The sequence below is a fragment of the Lonchura striata genome, chromosome 18 (genome assembly GCF_046129695.1).
Source record: "Lonchura striata isolate bLonStr1 chromosome 18, bLonStr1.mat, whole genome shotgun sequence".
Taxonomy (NCBI): domain Eukaryota; kingdom Metazoa; phylum Chordata; class Aves; order Passeriformes; family Estrildidae; genus Lonchura; species Lonchura striata.
Window position 1 is genome coordinate 12,829,360 of NC_134620.1, and position 18,100 is coordinate 12,847,459.

Consider the following 18,100-nt stretch of genomic DNA (forward strand, 5'->3'; position numbering starts at 1 on the left):
TGGAAAGAATCCAAACTGCCCAAAGCTAGACTCAGCAACTTGTCAGAAACAATCCCACATCGCCATGCTGACCAAAACTGCTCCGCACGAGGAGGCTGAGGAGGCTCAGGGGAAGACATGCAGCCTACCCAGCTGCCTCGGGACGTTCCAGGATCCACCTGCAGAATAACTCGGTGTGCGGCTTCCCAGCACATGCACAGGCAATGACATCATCCCTGCACCAGCGCTCCTGTGGCTGCTGCCTCGGGACTGCTGCCAGCACCGGTGTCACCGACACGGTCACTGCCTCCACTTACCCAGTCCACAACATCCTTCACGATGCCCAGCCAGTAGTACCGGCTCTGGATGCGGTGCACGGTTTTCTTCTGGCCCAGGTGGTTCCCGATTTCGGTGAAATGGCTTTCCAGGAAGACCTGACGCCTCCGCTCGGGATCCACGATCACCTCGCGCTTCTCCTCCTTCTTGGGTCCCACGTAGTAGAGGCAGCCGCCTGCGGATGCCAGAGGTTTGTCTGCAACGCCCTCCCACACTCGCCTCCAGAAAAGGGTCATTTTCCACACTGGGAAACCCAGCTGAGACACAGCTCCGGGGGCTGCGCTGCCCCCGGAGAAGCTGCTAAACTGGAATCACGCCTACGCACGCCCACGGAGCTTTTCTGCACCCAGGACTGTGTGAAATCCTCCGCTACAACAAAGCCGCCGTGGTCCCCACGGGGCAGCCGGGCAGCGGCCGTGCCGGCCCGGGCGGACCCGGCCCCGCTCGGTGCCCCGGGGCGGGGCCGGGGCACGGCGCTGCCCGAGCCGCGTCCCCTCCCCGCGCCGGGGCTCCGCACATCCCCCCGTGTGTGCGGGACCGGCTTCCCCCGCGGGCTGCCCCCGGGGCGAGCCGCGGCCCGGGGCAGCCCGACCCCGCCGCGCTGCCCCGGTCCCCACCGTCCACGACGAACTTCTGGGCGTAGCGCTTGAGGTTCTTCCTCTTGATGGAGCAGAAGCTGGGCGGGAAGCAGCCCTCGGCCAGCAGCCGGTAGATGTCCTCGAACTTGCTGCCGTGGCCGCAGGGCTCGGCCGCCACCACCACCTCCCGCTCGGCCTCGGGCAGCGCCGCGTCCATGGCCGGGCCGGGCCGGGCCGGGCCGGGCCGGGGCCGCGCGCCCCCGCCGCCCGTGCGCGCCCCCGCCGGCGCGGCTCAGGGAGCGTCTGCAAAGAGCCCGCGGCGGCCGCTGCCGCTCCCGGCGGAGCCGGCCCGGCAGAGAGCCCTGCGGGGCAGCGGCCGCGGGGCCGCGCCGCGGTGGCGTCACGGAGGCGACAGAAACGACGAGCGTCAAACCGGGCGGAACGGGCGAGTCCCGCCGCTCTCCGCTTCGCCCCGGTTGGGAATTTGCCGACGCGCCCTCCCGCGGACGGAAGCGGAGCGCTTTGAGGGCCGGACCGAGACGCGTCCGCCGGCAGGAAACATGTCGGCGGGCCGGCCGTTCCGCGGGTGCGCCTGCTTCTTCACCGACAACATCTTCGTGCGGCGGTTCGGGCTGCACGTGCGGTACCGGGACGGGCCGCAGCTCCGCCGGGACCACGGCCGGGTAGCGCGGGGCCGGGCGGGGCCGGGCGGCGGGCCGTGCCCGCGGCCGCGGCGCTGACGGGCCCGTGTGTTGCAGGCGCTGCGGGAGCGCGGCTGCCGCAGCGAGGAGCAGCTCCGGGAGGTGCTGAGGGAGGTGAGCGGGGCAGCCCCACGGCCACCGCCCGGGGGGGCTCGGAGGGACGTAACACTCATCCCGGCGTGGCAGGGACACCGCCCGCTGCTCCAAGCCCCGGTGTCCTGCCAGGGATCCAGGGGCAGCCAAGCCACGGCTGCTCTGGGCACCCCGTGCCAGGGCTCGCCTCCCTCACAGGGAGGAATTTTTCCCCCAGAATACCATCTTCCCCTGCCCTCTGTCAGTGCGAAGCCATTCCCTGTGTCCTGTCGCTCCAGCCCTTGGGAATTGTCTCTCTCCCATCGTTTTTTGTCGGTCCCTGCGAGGCCACACGGAGGTCACCCCAAAGCTTCTCCTGTCCAGCAGGACTCCTCCAGCTGTGCCAGCAGCGCTGCTCCACCCCTCTGCCCACCCCTCTGCCCCGGGGCTCTCTGCAGCAGCCCCGGTCCCGGGGATCCCCGGCCCCCGAGGGAATTTGGGACTCCCCGGAGCCCCCCGGAGCCGGGGCGGAGCTCCCGGCACCGCGTCCCGACCCAGTCCCGAGGGAAGAACTCCCCATCAGCGAGGAGTTTATTCGGCCAACACCCTGCGATTAAATCCTGTCATTCAACACCTCCCAGCGGCCGCAGAGCCGCTCCCTCCTTGGATTTATTCCGCTGGCTCCCAGTGCCCTGGTTTGTCTTCCCCTGTCCCTTCTTGCGCCAATCATTTGTAAAGGCAGCCCCGAGATGGAACCTGCAGAAATTCACCCTTTCTCACGGAATCTCTGCCTCTTTCCAAGCCAGGGACAGGGATCAGTCACTCACCAGCTCCAATGTCACCTGACACTAAGGGGACAGACAGGTTCTTTTAGGAATTCTTGGCAGAATTATGGTGGCTGTAAATCATGCTGTTAATTAAAGCTTTATTAACTGGGCATTATGATTCATACTCAGAGAATTTATGAGTAGAACAGCATAGGATTTCCCCAGGCAGAATCAATGGAGCACAACGAGCAATGTCATACAGAATTTATAAAACAAGATCCTAACTTTGGCTGTAATTTATAATCACCTCGGTCCTAAGCACTTTTAAATCACCTGGGCTCTCTGCAGATCTGCACACAAGGTTTGCTGTAATAATATAAACATCATAAAGGAGACTTAATTACATAAACAAATGTAATTTTAATAATAATAATGAGTGACCCAGTGCTGGCAGGAAGCAGGTGACAGTGGCTGTCCCTGGCTGGGGGAGGGCACAGCTCTCCCTGTCCAGCAGCAATTCCAGACCAAATTTCCCACTTAGAACTCGATATTGGCTTTTTAGGCAGTGCTGGGTTACAGATCCCTGCCCAGGGACCTTGGGGCTGGGAGGGAGAGGAAGAGGAAGGAAGCTGAGAAATCTGTTTGATTTGCCTGCTTGGTTCCCAAGACCTTCAGGGCCTGACACTGAGGGAAAGGGAATGAGCACAGGAGCTGCTTGGTCCAGGGAATGGCTGCTCACGCACCCCTCAGTAAGGACTGCTACAAATGAATCTCAGGAGGGGGAAATCAACGGGAGGAGCTGCCTGGATCAGCTGTTTGCTCTGAAAGGGCAGTTTAGCCTGTCTCCACCACACTAAGCAGTAATCCCTTCATGACAAGACTTGTCTCACTCCCACCAGGTGTCTTTATTTTGGACAATGCCTCTATTGTCAGAACAAAAGCCAGATTCAGGTGTCAGGATGCCTCCCAGCTCCTCTTGACACTTCCACAGAAAAGTCCTCGGTCACTTTTTAAGCCAGGTGTAAAGGGAACATCAACTCCTCTCAGGCATTTGGCTTTCCAGATATTTGCTGGACTTGTCTTGACCACACACTCTGTCTCCCGGAGTTGCCCCCAAACAAAAATGACTGCTTCAAAGCAATGAGCAGATTCCTGGAGCTGTTTCACTCAGCCCTGCTGATTTCTGACAGCGTGCTCTCTTGTTTACCTGCAGGTTGAGGCAGAAGTGCAGAGAAGGAAACAGCTAACCCATCAGTCAGTGGAACGCAGAGCAATCATCTCCAAGTGCTACAAACCAAAACACCCAGAGGTGTACACTCTGCAGGTACACAGAAGGTTTGGAATCTCTTGCACCCAGAAAAAAATCACCTGAGATTTTTATTTTGGCAGTTTATTTTCCCCTCTCCTCAGGATTGCACAGTGCTGAAGCTGCACTGAATTAAAACACGGGTGTAGCATGTGAAAACTGGATTTAAAACTTTAAAAACACAACAGCACAGTGTGCTCTCCAGGCAGGATTCCTGGTGTTCCAGCCAGGAAAGGCTTTTTCCTGCCATGTCTGTGATAATTCTGGCCAGTTACTCCTAAAAACATCCATGAACTAAAGCAAGCAGCAACTCCCCTGCCCCACCAGGTAAAGCACCAGTGCATTCTGCATTTCCTGCCGTGGAATTACCCGAGTGTGACTCAGCCTTGCTCCCTAGGGCCTGGGTATTTCCCTGGGAGTCCATTTCCCTCTCGGGCTGTGCAGGCTGATTGTGTTTCTGTGTGCTTTTCCCATCCCTCCCTTGACACCAGGATTCCTTCCTGGCCCCAGAATTTCTAGAAATCGAGAGGTTCTGCACATCTCCAGCTGCTGATCTCCAAGGCCTCCTGAGCTACCTCGAGTCCTTCTCAGGTAAAGAAAACAGCACCTCAGGCACACAGATCTCCCTGGTGACAGCTGTTCCCAAGGCCTGTGTGGAGCAGCTCTGCTGTGACAGAAGCTGAGGCACTCGGGATGTTACTCCTGCCTCAGGAGGGTCTCTGGAGAGGCAGCAGTTCTGCTCTGGATCAGAGGCTGCTTTCTGCTTTCCCATCCCAGCCTGCTGATGTCTCACCAGAGGCTCCAGCTGCAGCAGGGCTGGGATTTTGGTGGTACCACACCTCACCAGGGATCCTGCTAAGGGAGCACTGGGAGCCCAGGGAGCTTGGTTTTCCCTCCCCAGGTGCTTTCCCATTGCAGACAGTTCCTGTGGGTTAGTCTGGGCTGAAACAGCTTCAGTCTAGTTTCAGTCTTTGAAAGAGAGAGCTGGGCTTTCAGCTTCCCTGGAGGCAGCCGTGGAGCTCCCTGCCTGCCAGAAAAGCTGCCAAGATGCAGAGGGGAAGAGGCAGAGCTGCCTCCTTTCCTCAAGGCAAAGGACAGCAATGTCTGTGTGCAGAGCTCCTGGATTTATCCAGGACACCAGTTCCAGACACAGCCTTCTGCTCCGGCAATGGGGGACCAGCATGAGAAACAACAAACACAGCCCAGGGCTGATCCAGGAAATGGTCCCAGCACAGAGTGGAGCCTGTGGGAGCTGTGCTCTCCCTGCCACCAGCACAGTGCACTGGACAGGCAGGCAGGAGCACTGGGAATCTCCCCAGCAAACCCTGTCCCCCCTGTCCCCACAGACAAGAGGATCTATCGGCTCCCAGTGTTCACAGAGCAGTTCTGCCAGGCCCTGGTGGATGAGCTGGAGAACTTTGAGCAGTCGGATATGCCCAAAGGCAGGCCCAACACCATGAACAACTATGGGGTAGGACTCATCCTTGTGCTTCCTTAGGGGCAGCGTTCACTGTGCTCACCTCCTCACTTCCCTCCAGTCCAAGGGGGCTCTCATTTCACACTTGAGCTCACAGAGCTGAGGGAATGTTACAGGGACAGAAGAAAGTGGGAATGCAGGGGAAGGGGAGGGAGTTGATAGCTCGGAGCAAAGAGCACCTTCTCCTCCAAATTTAAATCAGAGACGGTTCTTAAAGAGCACTCACCCTTTGATCTTACTACTCTGTGTTTCCCCCCATCCCTCTCCACCTTGATCCTCCTTCCTTTTCCCTGTAGCTGGAGCCTTTGCTCCAAAGTGACTTGAGCCAGCAGCAGGGCTGGGGAGGACAGAGCAGACGAGGCTCCTGAGCTGCTCCCCCCTGCTGTCCTCGGCACAGGTTCTGCTGAACGAGCTGGGCATGGACGAGCCTTTCCTGACGCCGCTGCGGGAGCGGCTCCGGCCCATCACGGCCCTGCTGTACCCGGAGCTGGGCGGGGCCTGCCTGGACAGCCACAAAGCCTTCGTGGTCAAGTACTCCCTGCACGAGGACCTGGACCTGAGCTCGCACTACGACAACGCTGAAGTCACCTTGAACGTTTCCCTGGGAAAAGAATTCACAGAAGGAAACTTGTACTTTGGGGATTTCAACCAGGTACTGAACACGTCCCACTCACCTCTCACCCCTCAGCTTCAAGGCATCCACTGTGCTCTGCAAAGCAGTTCTTCACTTCTGGCAGTCAAACCCGCTCTGTCCTTCCCCATGTTTTTTCATGGCTTGGTTATACAGGAGCCTCTTTCGTTGCAGTATTCCCACATCCAATACCTATATTCACTATTTTAAAGAGAGGACAGACACGGCTTCACAGTAGAAACTGGAGTGAAACAAACCATCCCCCCTTTCTGCATGTGACACTGTGAGCAGGGTGGTGCTGAGGGAGAGATTTATTTCAGATGTGACTTCAACCTAAATCTCCAGCACCTGTTTTTAGGGCAAGAGAGGGGCAGAAGCTCCCATGCAGCAGTGAAACATGAGGCTTTTTTTGCTTGAATCTCTCTAAATTCCCTCTGACCTCGGCACTGGGAATGAGGGTTTGCGCTGTGGGGTAAGGGGTGACAAATGTAAACCATCTGAGGGATTCAGTGGTGTGACAGCAAATCCCCCTGCCTTTGTTCCAGGATCCCAGCCCCGTGCCCAAGTATATCGAGGTGGAGCACGTGGTGGGCCGGGGGCTGCTGCACCGGGGGGGGCAGATCCACGGGGCCCTGCCCATCGGCTCGGGGCAGCGCTGGAACCTCATCGTGTGGATGAGATGCTCGGCAGTGCGGAACCAGCTGTGCCCCATGTGCCACAGGAAACCCCAGCTGGTGGAGGCCGAGGGCTTCGGGGACGGCTTCACAGAGCCCCAAGTGCAGGAGGAGCTGCCCCAGCCCGTCAGTGCCTGTGCCCTGGGGTAGCAGGGGGGGATTTCCCCATGCTGAGCTGCCCAGAGCCCCTTTCTGACCTCCCAGGCTGCACGAGTCCTAAAAGGAGCAGCTCTGCAAAGCCAACCCTGCCAGGATTCCAGCTGGAAGAGCTGGAACTCGGTTCCTGAGGGCTCAGGCTGGGGCTGGAGGACTCTGTAAGGCACAGAAACCCCAACTCTGATCCTCTGCAGGAGCTCTGTCGGCATTTCCATGTACACAAGGAAAACACCCAAAGCGCCTTGGCCTCTCTGCCAACAGCAGCACCCCAGGTCCCACTGGAAATGGGGAAGAATGGTACAATAAACCATTTCTCTGCGTTCTTGGGGCCTCCTGTCCTCTGCCAGGGGAGGGGAGGAGCTTTGTGTTACTGAGTGGCCAGGAAGGACCAGCTCAGGAATGAGATCCAGGGGATTCATAGTGAGCTGCTGGGAATTACCATCACTGGATGTTTGTCTAACCCAGGCTCAGAAAAATCCACCAGGAGCAACGCTGAGTCCCCAGGGTAGCTGAGAGATCTCCCAAGGCTTCTTGGGAGCAGAAACTTCCCTTTCAAAGGTTTTGTGAACCTTATTAAGCTGAGTTACTATTTTGTGAACTTTATGCCGCTGAGTTCATGAGGGGTTTTCCATTGATGTGCTCAGTGCAGTAATTAGCGCACAAGGGCAGTCACGTCGGTAAGTGTGCAAGGCTGAACGTGAGCGGGCGAGCTCGCACAAAAGGTGTTTATTGCATTTTGGCCGGGGCTGCCATTCGCACAGGGCGCTGATGAGCTGCTCATTAGCAAAGCTCAGTGAAATTACACCGGGGGAAGGAAACCGGCGGTTGTATCTGAGCGAGGAGTCGCTACCAAAAACGCGGTCTCGAAGCCTTTACCTCATTCACTGGCGAACGTGAGCGCTCCCAAATCTGCTCGAATCCACCCCAAAAATTGAGCCGCGGCCCGGGCGAGGCGGTCCCCGGAACCAAAGATCGCGGCCCGGCTGCCGCCCGGCCCCGCGCGCGGCGGACGGGGGCGGGAGGCGGCCAGCGCGGCCCCGGCGGCGGGAGCCCCGCTCGGGGCGGCGGGACCCGGCCCGGTGAGTCCCCGCTCCCTCCCGCCCCCGGGCCTGCGGCGGGGCCGGGCCGGGCCGCCCGAGGACACCGGACAAGGGCGGGCCGGGGGGGCGCAGGCCCGAGCGCGGCGGCGGCCGCGGGGCCGGGGGGCGCATAGAGAGCTGCGCTCTTAAAGGGGCCGCGCTCGGAGCCGCGCGCAGAACGCGCCCGCGGAGCTCTTAAAGGGACAGCGCACCTCGTGCCGAGCTCTTAAAGGGACAGAGCACCTCGTGCCGAGCTGTTAAAGGGACAGCGCACCTCGTGCCGAGCTCTTAAAGGGACAGAGCACCTCGTGCCGAGCTCTTAAAGGGACAGCGCACCTCGTGCCGAGCTCTTAAAGGGACAGAGCACCTCGTGCCGAGCTCTTAAAGGGCCAGCGCACCGCGTTCTGAGCTCTTAAAGGGACAGCGCACCTCGTGCCGAGCTGTTAAAGGGCCAGCGCACCTCGTGCCGAGCTCTTAAAGGGCCAGCGCACCTTGCGTGCCGCAGGCTCCCCGTGCCGGGACGGCCCTGCAGCCCCAGGGCCCGGCCTGGCAGGGTGGCTGGGCAGGAGTCGCTGTGGGCTCCGCCTGGTGCCAGGGCGGAGGCGAGAGCCCAGCACAGCCAGCCCGGGGTGCTGCTGGGGCGGATTTGGGATTCGTCGCTGGGACGCCGCTGTCTGAGCCCAGCTCCGGTGATCGATCCTGCTGCTGGGGCTGTACAACAGTGGGGGTTTCCTGCTGCCACAGCCAGAACGGAAAGATCCAAGCCCCTGATGCTGTCCCCAGCAAGACCCTGCTGCTAGGGGCGGCTGCTGGGTGTGTGTGCATGGAGGACTCATCCTCTCATCCTTCCCTCTAATGGTTGTGATTGGTTCTGGGGTTTGTTTTCTGATTGAAATTTCCCTATGGAAATCAATCAAAGGTCTGATTTGCTCGGGAGCAAATCCAAATTGCTGCCTGGGAATGCTGAGGTGGTAAACAAACAATTCATTAAATGTGGAGGTTGGAAGGTGGCTGTGAGAAAGCGTTTCCCAGCTCCTGCTCTGCCCACGGTGCCAGTTTGTTTTTTAAATTAATGAGAGTACGGCTCACACTGGCCTGGGGCCGCCGGCATCCCTGGGGCTGATGGACAGGGGTAGCAGCTCAGTGCATCATCTGATTTCTAAGAGTGAATTGGAATATTAAAAATTCATTCTTCCCCTTGGCTTGTGCCTGCTCAGAGCATTTTAAGTACCGGGGCGATTGACCCGGGGAGGACGTTTTGTTCTGCTGGCCGTGGCTGCGGTGTCCATCCCCCCCTGCCTGTGCTGTCCATGCCCCTCTGCAGCAGGGCCAGCCCCATCCTCCAGGGACAGCAGGAGCGCAGGGAAAACCTGCAGGAAGGTGGACAAGCTGCCTGGGGACAGCTGTGTGGGGCAGCTGAGCGCTGTCCCTGTGCCAGCTCCCTGCCCAGGGCTCCCTGCTGGGGGCTGGACGGGCAGAGTGGGTGTGAGCAGGGAGGGGGTTTGACAGGAGCAGGATTGCCAGGGCTTTGGCTCAGACTGAAGGATTTTGGGGCTGCTGGGCAGGGTTGGTGCCCTGACGTGCCCCTTTCCCCCAGGAGCTGCCATGGCCCACAGCCGCTCGCGGAAGCGGTCGCGGAGCAGGAGCCAGAGCGGTTCTCGGAGCAGGCAGGAGAGGAAGGAGAAGAAACGGAGGAAGAGCAGCAAGGACTCGCAGCAGGGCGGCAGCTCTCCGGTGAGGAAGAGGATCTCTGGCTCTCACGGACACACCTCGAGCTCGGCAGCAGCCAGGGAAGGTGAGGAAGGCCCCTGAGCCTGTGCTCACACCACATTTCCCTGGGGCAGGTGCACAGAGAGGGCCCGGGGGGAGAAGAGGGTCCCTGGTTCTCGTTGGTGTCTGTCACCTCATCCTGCACTTTGTGCCCGCTTTGGTCTCGTTCTCACAAGTGCAGAGCCCTCAGTCCCTCCACGAGCTGAGCTGGCTGGGACCACAGAGCATCCTGGGTTAAATGTGGGCACAGAGGGGAATTCCAGGCTGGGAGGGAGATAAACCAACATCTCTGCTGCTGCAGGGCCAGGGCTGCTCCACTCACCCTCTTCTTGTGTATTGCAGAAAAGAAAAAGGAAGGAAAGGACAAGAAGAAGAGGAAGGCCAGCACCTCTTCCTCTGGGACATCTTCGTCCACCAGCTCCTCCTCATCTTCCTCTTCTTCCAGCTCCTCTTCTGATGACTCCAGTGACAGTGACTCCAAAGTGAAGAAGAGTCAAGACAGCAAAAAAAAGCAAGTGAAACAGAAAGATAAAAAGAAGAGGAAGAAGAAGAAGAAAAAAATCAAGAAGAAATCAAAAAAGAAGGCAAAGGAGAGGGCTAAAGAGGAGAAAGCCAAGGGAGAGGAGGTGCCTGGCCCCTCGCTGGAGCAGTGGCAGAAGGAATCAGTGGTGGACTCTGGGCCAGGTAACGAAGCTCTTTCCCTCCTGCTGGAGCCTGTGCACACAGGAGTTGTGCTGCTCCCTTTCCATGAGGGGTGACTGAGGGAGGCAGGGCTGGGTACAGGGAGGAGCCCCTGGCTCCCCTCCCTTTGCCCACCTTTGAGCCACACTCAGAGTCTGATTTGTAAAGTGTTAGGATGTGGTTTATGGATGTGAGTGGGGAACAAAGAGGCCAAATGGAAGGACACAGCAGTAAATCCTGGCAAAGCTGGTCCTGGCTGTGGGATGTGAAACGTCCCTTTCTTTGTGAGGTTTGTCGCCACACTCCGAGCGCTGCCGGGAATCAGTGTGGGATGTTGTCTGTGGGCTGAAGCCCTGGTGCTGGGCCCCTCTCCTGACTGAGCACTGCACTCCAGTTCTGACAGATGAACAGAAATCCCGGATCCAGGCCATGAAGCCAATGACCAAGGAGGAGTGGGATGCGAGGCAGAGCGTCATAAGGAGAGTGGTGGATCCCGAAACGGGGAGAACCAGGTATGACCCTGGGGAAAAGGGAGATGGCTTCTCCATTCCCATCCATGCTGAGTGGGCTGCAGGCCTGCAGGATGCCTGTCCATGGCACTGCAGCACCACAGCTGAACCAGCCTTCCTTCAGCAGCAAAGGCCTGAGCCAACCCCTCACAGGTCCCCCCTCGTCAGGCCTGGTGTGACTTACCCAGAAAGTGACACAATGACACCAAATCATCGAATTGTGCTGGGGCTCCACACAAGGGACACTGGGCTGTGTCCCAGTCTCCCACTGTTGCATCCAGTTACCTTCCAGCTCCAAAGCCCTGGGCCCTGGTTGACACCAGGTGGGAATGAGGAGCATGTGCTCTGTGGGGTTACAGACAGCGATCAAACCCAAGTTCATTTAGCTGCCAAACAGAAATGACCCAGTTTTTAATAAACTGCATCTTCTCAGCAAGCAGAAAACGTCATGCTGAAGAGAATTGGGTATGACAAGTCCAGTCTTAAAATAGAAGGCAGCCTGCAGGGCTCAGGGAGGTGTGGAACAAAGGTCGGTTCCCTGTAAGGCACGTAATGAAGACAATTAAATTTCTGTTCATGTCTAGAGGTGTGAGCCACCTCCAACACTGCATGGAATTTGCTCAGCAAGATATTCCCTGGCCTGGCTGCATTTCAGGCCCAAACTGGCTCCTGTTCCTGAATGGCTTTGCACTTTCCTGGGGCAGCCAGGACCACACCTGAATTCTATGAAAAGAAAAAAAAAAAAAGAGGTTTTGCATGGATTGAGGCACTGTGGATTGTAGGGTGACAGGGATGCTTTTATTAGGAGTGTTTTGCTGTGCCAGTGTGACTGACTGCACACAGCAGGCAGTGCCCACAGCCTGGGGCAGAGCCAGCTGGCCTCAGTTCTCAGGGGAACACTCCTGTCCTTGCTGCAGTGTGGTGACAATTATCCCACAGAAGCAATGGCAAAGCCTGCTGTGCCGTTTAAGCTTGACACAAAAACAAAGTCACAAAATACAATGTCAGGGGTGGGTCAGCACTGGCCTTGCCTGGAGGTACATCAGCCCAGCAGCTGCTCCTGGGTCTGGGGGAGCTGGGGCACAGCAGGTGCCCTCGGGGTGGGGGTCAGCACCTTTGCAGCTGCAGGAACTTGCCAGATCCCTCACTGGCTCCTGTGCTTGTCTTGCAGGCTCATTAAGGGGGACGGGGAAGTCCTGGAAGAAATCGTCAGCAAGGAGAGGCACAAGGAGATTAACAAGGTAGTGGGAACTGGCACGAGCTGCACGGGGTGGCTGGGCACAGCCAGGGAGCTGCTGCACCCAGAGGGGCTGGGCTTCCACCCTGGGGACAAGCTGAGCCCTGGCAGCACTGCCAGGGCCCCCGGGGCGGTGCTTGTGGTCCTGCAGCCCTGGGCAGGGAGTGCTGTGAGCGCCGTGTGTCCCTTGCAGCAAGCCACGCGTGGGGACGGGCTGGCATTCCAGGTGAGGACGGGGATGCTGCAGTGAGGGCAGGCAGCAGCCAGCCCAGGAGCCCGTCCTGCTGCCCCTGCCAGCCCGGGGGAGCCTCTGCCTCTGGACAGCACCGTGTCAAGATGTTCCCCAGGGGCCCTTTCCAGCTGCTCTGTAAGTTACTGACTGGGAAGGAGAGTGACTTCAGTGGCTCATCTCCCAGTAAACAGCTTCTCCCCTCCCTGTCCCAGCTCAGGCCAGTGTGGCTGTAATGTACTTGAGCCATTTGCCCCAATGCTCCTCTGGATACTGGAGGAGCTCAGCAGCACCCAGGGGACAGGCTCAAGGGTGCTGAGCACCTCAGGGTGCTCTGGGCTCTGGGGGGCAGGAGCCAACGCTGTGGCCAGGACAGGGTGTACCCAGGCCACAAACACGCAGCTGGCTGCCACTTCTTTCCTTCAGGGGCTGCCCATGGCCCTTTCCCTGCTGGATCTGGCTCACAGGCCCCTTGCACTCACTGGCCCTGCTCAGAGAGGAGTGGCTGTGACTCTGCTCAGGCTGCAGCTCCGCTGCACCCCTGAGTGCCACCCTCCACTGTGCCCCGGGGCTTCTCCAGCCTTTCTGCAGCCTCGGGTAGGGGAGCACTGACCTGGCACACGGCACTGGCATCTGTGCAGGTGTGCTTTGTGGAGAGGTGGCTTTGCCTTGCTCTCTGCTCCTGCATGCAACTTGTGTCCCTTCCCCACAGCGCAGCGCTGGGGCTCTGGGCTTCTCAGGGCCCAGGGCTGCCGTGAAGCAAACACAGCAGCCTTTTCCCTTGCTGGAAAGTCCATAAGTCTATAAACTGTAAAAAAGAAAAGGAGAAATGGGTTAAAGGACAAATGGGTCCTGCAGGACTGATCTCCACAGAGGGTTTCCTCATTCTGTTCATGGCTGTAACTCCATTAAACTGGCACCTGCTCACATTTGATGACTTGTCCATTTCTAGAGTATTCCCCCACCCCAAAAAAAAGCAGACGGGAGTAGAGCCTTCCCATTTCTTTAATCTGTGTAACTCACAATGGTACTGTACACAAAGCACACCAGGCATTGGAACGATGCACTAACAGCAAGGAGGAGAAGGAAGTTGTACAGAAGGTTTGCCACACACACGCGAGTCATCGGCACGGCACACGCGGGGCGTACCCGGCGCCCTCGGGCATCCCCCCGCTGGTTCCCCACACACAGCTGGTACCCCTAGAGCAATTTTTTATAAATAAAATATAACTAACATTGTTGGAATATAAAATTGACAGTCAAAGGTATCAACAGGCAGAGGGAGGGGACCGTAAGGCTTCTAGAACTAATAGGAAATGCAGCAAACAGTGGCGATACCTGAAGAAGGGGCTGCTACAGCAAGCATGGCAGCTGCTGGGAGGGTGGTGGTGACCCTTTGGCTGATTCCTGCTCTGGGCTCGTGCCCCCGACACTGTAAACGGTTTTTGGTATTAGGATTTCGCCTCATCTGACTGAGTGATCTGAGCAAACCCCAGAAAATGACTCGGAGGGAATGCGCGGGCTCCTCTCACTGGATTTTTAAAAGACTTTAAAGGGACAGCATCAGGTAGAAAGTCTGGCCTAAGGGTGCAGTAATATAAAAAGCTGCTTTTCATAAAAAATCTGAGCTCTGCAGCAGAGTTTGATTCCCATGGAAACAGAAAAGCAACCCCAAAGCCCGAGGCTGTGTTGTGCTGATGTGCAGAACAGGACGTGGGCTGTCACTGAGGGCTGCCCAGACAACGGCCGAGGGAGGAGGACAAGAAACTTCCCATTCTCTCCTTTGCAAGCAAACAAATTACTCATAACAAGGATAAATTAGGTCTTTACCCTGGCAGTGCCCCTTTAGCAAGGATGGAATATACATTCATCTTGCCCTCACCACATCCAAACGGATCCTCTTCCATACACGTGGAAAGGCATCGGGTCACATGCATTGCTCTCCAAAACAGCTCGGGACAAACAGGTTATAAACACAGAGTTAAACTATTGCTATTGTTCTGTGAGTGTTGATCTCTGCTTCAGAGGGATGAGTGCCAGATGGGGGCGGCTGAGGATTGAGCGATGGAGACGGGGATGGACTGAGGTGGTGAAGAAAAACTTCCTGGCATTATTTCCTGGTAACTACACCCACCTCCCAGGGAATTATTGCAGCAATAAAGGTCCTGCTCTACAATTGCTTCTCCGTGTTGGATCCGTACAATGGCAACGGATGGGGGGCCAGGGGAAGGACCCGGGCAAGGTTCAAGAAGCTCAACAAAGGATGAGGACGGAGGTGCTGTGATTGTCAGGCTAATTGTTAGGAGCTGTTTAAAACATGAAGTGATGGAGAGGGTGAGTATCATATTGCACTTCTGCATTCATTGACAGTTACATTAAACTTGGTCCATAAAATAATTGCTTTGTACATAATGCCTGAAACAAAAAGCTACATTTTTAAAATATTAATAAACCCTGAAGGTTCCAGTCCCTCCTTTTCCTCTACATAAATAAATAACTTTCAATTTTATATATCCACTTTTTATGTTGAACATTTACATTCGCCTGTTTTACACTATCTACACATAAGAAATGTGAACATCTTGTCAACTGGAAAATGTACAGGTCATGCCTTGGTTCTGGACTCAGAGGAAAGGTGAATTTTGCAAAGGCCATATCCAAATTTGCAGGAATTATTTAGTGATGTGGTTTGGTGACTTCACAGAATGGATTGTGGCTTGGCTTCCTACTCAGATGGCATCTGTTTGACAGAACATTTGGCTAGCAAAAAGCTGGGACAAATTCACATTGTTTTCAAACCCAGTAAAAGCTCTGGGTGTACATTCAGAGAGAGCCAAGCTGAGTCAGCAGAAAGGGAAGTCCGTTTCTGGTAACAAAAAGTCATCAGGTACATTCTGTACTTGGACAATTACCAAAGAGAAGTGGTTCAACGTTTTGCAGTTGGGTCTGAGCGCTCCAGGGGCTCTGATGCCGGCGGCAGCTCCGCACTGTCCCTGCTCTGCCTCAGCCTGGACCCTCCACACCAGGAACACATGAGTTGGATGAGTTGGATTTGCCTACCGTGGCCCAGAGGCAGCGAGCAGAGCAGCGTTCACAGTGCTGTGTATCTCAGTGCGGCCGTCCTGCACCGTTCTTATTGAAACCGGTAAGAAAATGAAGCAGCCAGTCTAAAAAATTCTCTGTTATAAATAAGATTCCTCGTAAGTAGAAAGTGATACAAAGACAGGAGAGTGTGGTGGGGAAAGCGGGGTTACACACAGTCAGGGAGCTCGGTAGGACTAGAAAATCTCCACGTGAAGAGGCCAGCTGGAGTCTGTGAGTGGGCACCTGGAAGCCCCTGTGTGGATGCCCCCCGCCCCGGGAGGTGTGTGCAAGGAGGTAACACCTTTGCTGGCCCCGGGAGGGACAGGACTGAGGGGCTTTCTGGCAAGCCCTGGCTCCAGGCACTGTTCTCTGTCCTTGTCTGGGTGTCACCGGGGTGCCAGCCCTCTGCCACGCGCCCGCCCGCTCCAGCAGCGCAAACCCAGTGCCTCAGGCACATCCACTGAGAAACACACCAGAAAAATTAAGATATGGCCTTTTCTTAAGGTTGCCTGACATTGTTGGCACGCTTCCTTACAGTCTCCTTACTGCTGGAAAAACTTCTGCACAGATTGCTTTTTTTTTAATATATACATATATATATATGTGTGTGTATGTATATATGTATAGATATCCACACACACCCTGGCTTAGCAATATTTGTCATGCACTACAAACACTGGTGTAGCTACATGAGATGGTAACAGGTTTCCATTCTAAAAATCATCAGTGCAAAAAACAATGAGGTTTTACAGTTCAGTAACTATAGGTAAAAGAAGCGAGTCTAGTTCCCATGAAAGCTGCTACTGAACTTGGAGAGAACCTGGGAAGAAAAAAGGTCTCAGAGGTGGACGTTGAGAGAGTCAGACCCTGCATTTGGATGAGAAGAACTGCAATGTAATCCAGCTGCTGAGTGCCTTCAGCTGCTTCCAAATATATGGTGGTTACTTGTTGGAAATAATACATAGCGAGACTATTTGGAGACTTTAACAGCAATTAAGTGTCTGAGGTTTGTAACAGCTCAAACAAAATAGCTTGTATTCCTCTTTTAATAGGTCAACACATTAAATTCCATCGGCTTCTAAAAGATCTGTGTAAAAAATAACAGTAATAACAATAACGACCCCGCTGTCCTGGGCACGAACCTGCCGACATTCTGCCTCTGCCAACGGCCTCGATGCAGCTTCAGCTTTGCACTGCACCAGCTCCTCCAGAAAGTGGCTGCACGTGGAGCTCTCTGTCCAGGAAAAGCTCTCGGTTGCTCTGCCTGGCACAGCCCACAACAAATCCCTGGCTGGGGCCGGGGGAGCGGCGGATACCCCACCCCAGAGCCCCCATCTGACTCCCGGGACAGCCCAGAACGCTCCCCCGGCCTCGCGCCCTGTTCCTGCGGCTCTGTGTGGCAGCGGTGGCTAACAAGGCGAGGAGGCACCTATTTACAGTCACTGACCCTGGATGAGAGAGGGAGGCAGGAGAGAGCGCCCTCCTGACCTGGAGACTTCCCCCCGCTTTCCAGCTGTTCCTCGGGCTCGCGCTGCACAAACCTGACGCTTCCGCTGCAAGGCCTGCACGCTCTGCGTGGGAAACATCCCCTCTCTTCCCAGAACGCCGTGTTTATTAGAGTAGCACCATATTTACCCTTCCAGCCCGAAACACTGGCCTCGTCCCTCTTTCCTTTTCTCCTCTGGTGGCTGCAGGTGACAATCCTGGCTCTGGCCTGGCTATTTCTGCCCCAAGAGGCCAGACTCCAGCCGGGACGCGGCGCTGCGGCCCCAGCAGCCCGTGGCGATGCTCATGCTCCTCTGGCTGCGCTCCCTGTCCCTGTCCTTGTCGCTGTCCGACTGGCTCTGGGTGCGCTCGGGCCGGTGGCCGGCGGCCGCGGGCTGGGAGGAGATGGTGCGCAGCAGGTGGTTCCTCTTGCGCAGGAACTCGGCCTGGCTGGGCAGCCCGAAGCTGCCCTTGCGCAGCGCCATGCGCGTGGTGTTCTTGGCGGGGCGCGCGCGGTGGTTGTACTCCAGCTGGGCCAGGTGGGCTGCGTAGCCCTCCGTGATGAACTGCGGGGTGAGGGCAGGCGTTAGAGGGGTGGCACACGTTTCCCTGAGAGCCACTGGCGGCCAGAGATGTTCGCCCTGCCGGGTTCTCTGGGGTGACCGGCCATGGAACCGCTCAGACCCATTACGTGGCCCTGCTGCCTGGACAGTTCCCGCCTGTTGGCCAACGCTAGCTCAGTCACCAGACTCGTGATGACCAAATTCCCACCTCCCTCCCATGGGAGGCCCTTGGCAGCACCTCCAGGGCTCAGCCAAGTTGGCTCCTACCTGACACTGGCTCTGCAGCTTCTTGGTGGGTCGGCCAACGATGTAGATGTGGGTGGGTGGGAGGCTGATGGAGCTGTACACGGAGATGTCCTTGGTGGATCCATACGCTGCGTGGATCCTCATGTGCAGCTGGGGGACAGAAAGCAGCACGGGGTCAGAACACACTGGCACCCCATGCTGCTCAGCAGGCCGGGCTTTGGGTTTTCCAATAGCATTTGTGGGAATCTCAGGTCACTGGAAGTAATGCAAGTCCCCAGCTGGGTAATGAACCACGCAGGGAAGAGCTAATTAACAGAGCTGGGGATGTTTACAGGCCGTGACAAGAGGAGTGACAGTGATACAAGAGCAGATCTCCACTTGCTGATCCATGGCCTTCCCTTGAGGTCTGCAGGGGGCAAGGATGCTGCACACTTCCCCGCTGTCACTGGGGGAGAGGAGCTGCAAGCCTGTGCAGGAATCGTTAGCCAGGAATGCTCCCCTCCACAGCCAAGCTGCTGTTACCTGCTGGGCAGGGGAAGA

General features: G+C 56.8%; 3 protein-coding genes and 1 long non-coding RNA gene across 13 annotated transcripts in view; 2 read left to right on the plus strand and 2 right to left on the minus strand.

Annotated features, from left to right (window-relative positions):
* ARL6IP4 (ARF like GTPase 6 interacting protein 4) overlaps nucleotides 1–14,358 on the plus strand; it is a 20,223-nt gene extending 5,865 nt beyond the window's left edge. Inside the window, exons 1-7 of one of the 4 annotated variants that reach the window (XR_013340937.1) lie at nucleotides 7,694–7,756; nucleotides 9,354–9,551; nucleotides 9,869–10,210; nucleotides 10,602–10,719; nucleotides 11,888–11,957; nucleotides 12,147–12,320; nucleotides 13,225–14,358. Coding sequence is in view for 3 of the 4 variants with exons in the window: in XM_077787261.1 (XP_077643387.1) it covers nucleotides 9,362–9,551; nucleotides 9,869–10,210; nucleotides 10,602–10,719; nucleotides 11,888–11,957; nucleotides 12,147–12,203 (777 nt within the window). In the remaining variant the exon portion in view is untranslated. Of the gene's footprint in view, nucleotides 1–7,693; nucleotides 7,757–8,481; nucleotides 8,570–9,353; nucleotides 9,552–9,868; nucleotides 10,211–10,601; nucleotides 10,720–11,887; nucleotides 11,958–12,146; nucleotides 13,112–13,224 lie in introns of those variants that run through there. The other 3 variants (XM_077787261.1, XM_021532746.3, XM_021532747.3) reach the window with 3 other exon arrangements.
* On the plus strand, nucleotides 1,328–7,000 carry OGFOD2 (2-oxoglutarate and iron dependent oxygenase domain containing 2). Of its 3 annotated transcripts, XM_021532815.3 has the most exons (7): nucleotides 1,328–1,576; nucleotides 1,652–1,708; nucleotides 3,647–3,757; nucleotides 4,231–4,330; nucleotides 5,086–5,210; nucleotides 5,614–5,868; nucleotides 6,393–7,000. In XM_021532815.3, exons 1-7 carry the CDS (start codon nucleotides 1,454–1,456, stop codon nucleotides 6,669–6,671), a joined length of 1,050 nt encoding a protein of 349 aa, XP_021388490.2. In that variant the 5' UTR covers nucleotides 1,328–1,453; the 3' UTR covers nucleotides 6,672–7,000. The 3 variants fall into 3 exon arrangements, with proteins under 3 accessions (XP_021388490.2, XP_077643386.1, XP_021388492.2); XM_077787260.1 differs by lacking the exons at nucleotides 1,328–1,576; nucleotides 1,652–1,708 and having other exon boundaries at nucleotides 3,658–3,757; nucleotides 4,250–4,330; XM_021532817.3 differs by lacking the exons at nucleotides 1,328–1,576; nucleotides 1,652–1,708; nucleotides 3,647–3,757 and adding an exon at nucleotides 4,005–4,066.
* LOC110471802 (uncharacterized) lies at nucleotides 3,315–7,668 on the minus strand. The gene is made up of 3 exons (XR_002465643.2): nucleotides 7,554–7,668; nucleotides 5,891–6,039; nucleotides 3,315–3,640 (listed from the first exon to the last, which is right to left on the minus strand). It is a non-coding gene; the product is annotated as an uncharacterized LOC110471802 (long non-coding RNA).
* The window catches only part of PITPNM2 (phosphatidylinositol transfer protein membrane associated 2), a 125,191-nt gene continuing 120,260 nt past the window's right edge, over nucleotides 13,170–18,100 (minus strand). For all 5 annotated transcript variants that reach the window (XM_021532744.3, XM_021532743.3, XM_021532739.2 and 2 more), the window contains 2 exons: nucleotides 17,582–17,710; nucleotides 13,170–17,317 (listed from right to left, as the gene is read on the minus strand). In XM_021532744.3, coding sequence (XP_021388419.1) covers nucleotides 16,985–17,317; nucleotides 17,582–17,710 — 462 coding nt within the window. In that variant the 3' untranslated portion in view covers nucleotides 13,170–16,984. The remainder of the gene's footprint in view (nucleotides 17,318–17,581; nucleotides 17,711–18,100) is intronic.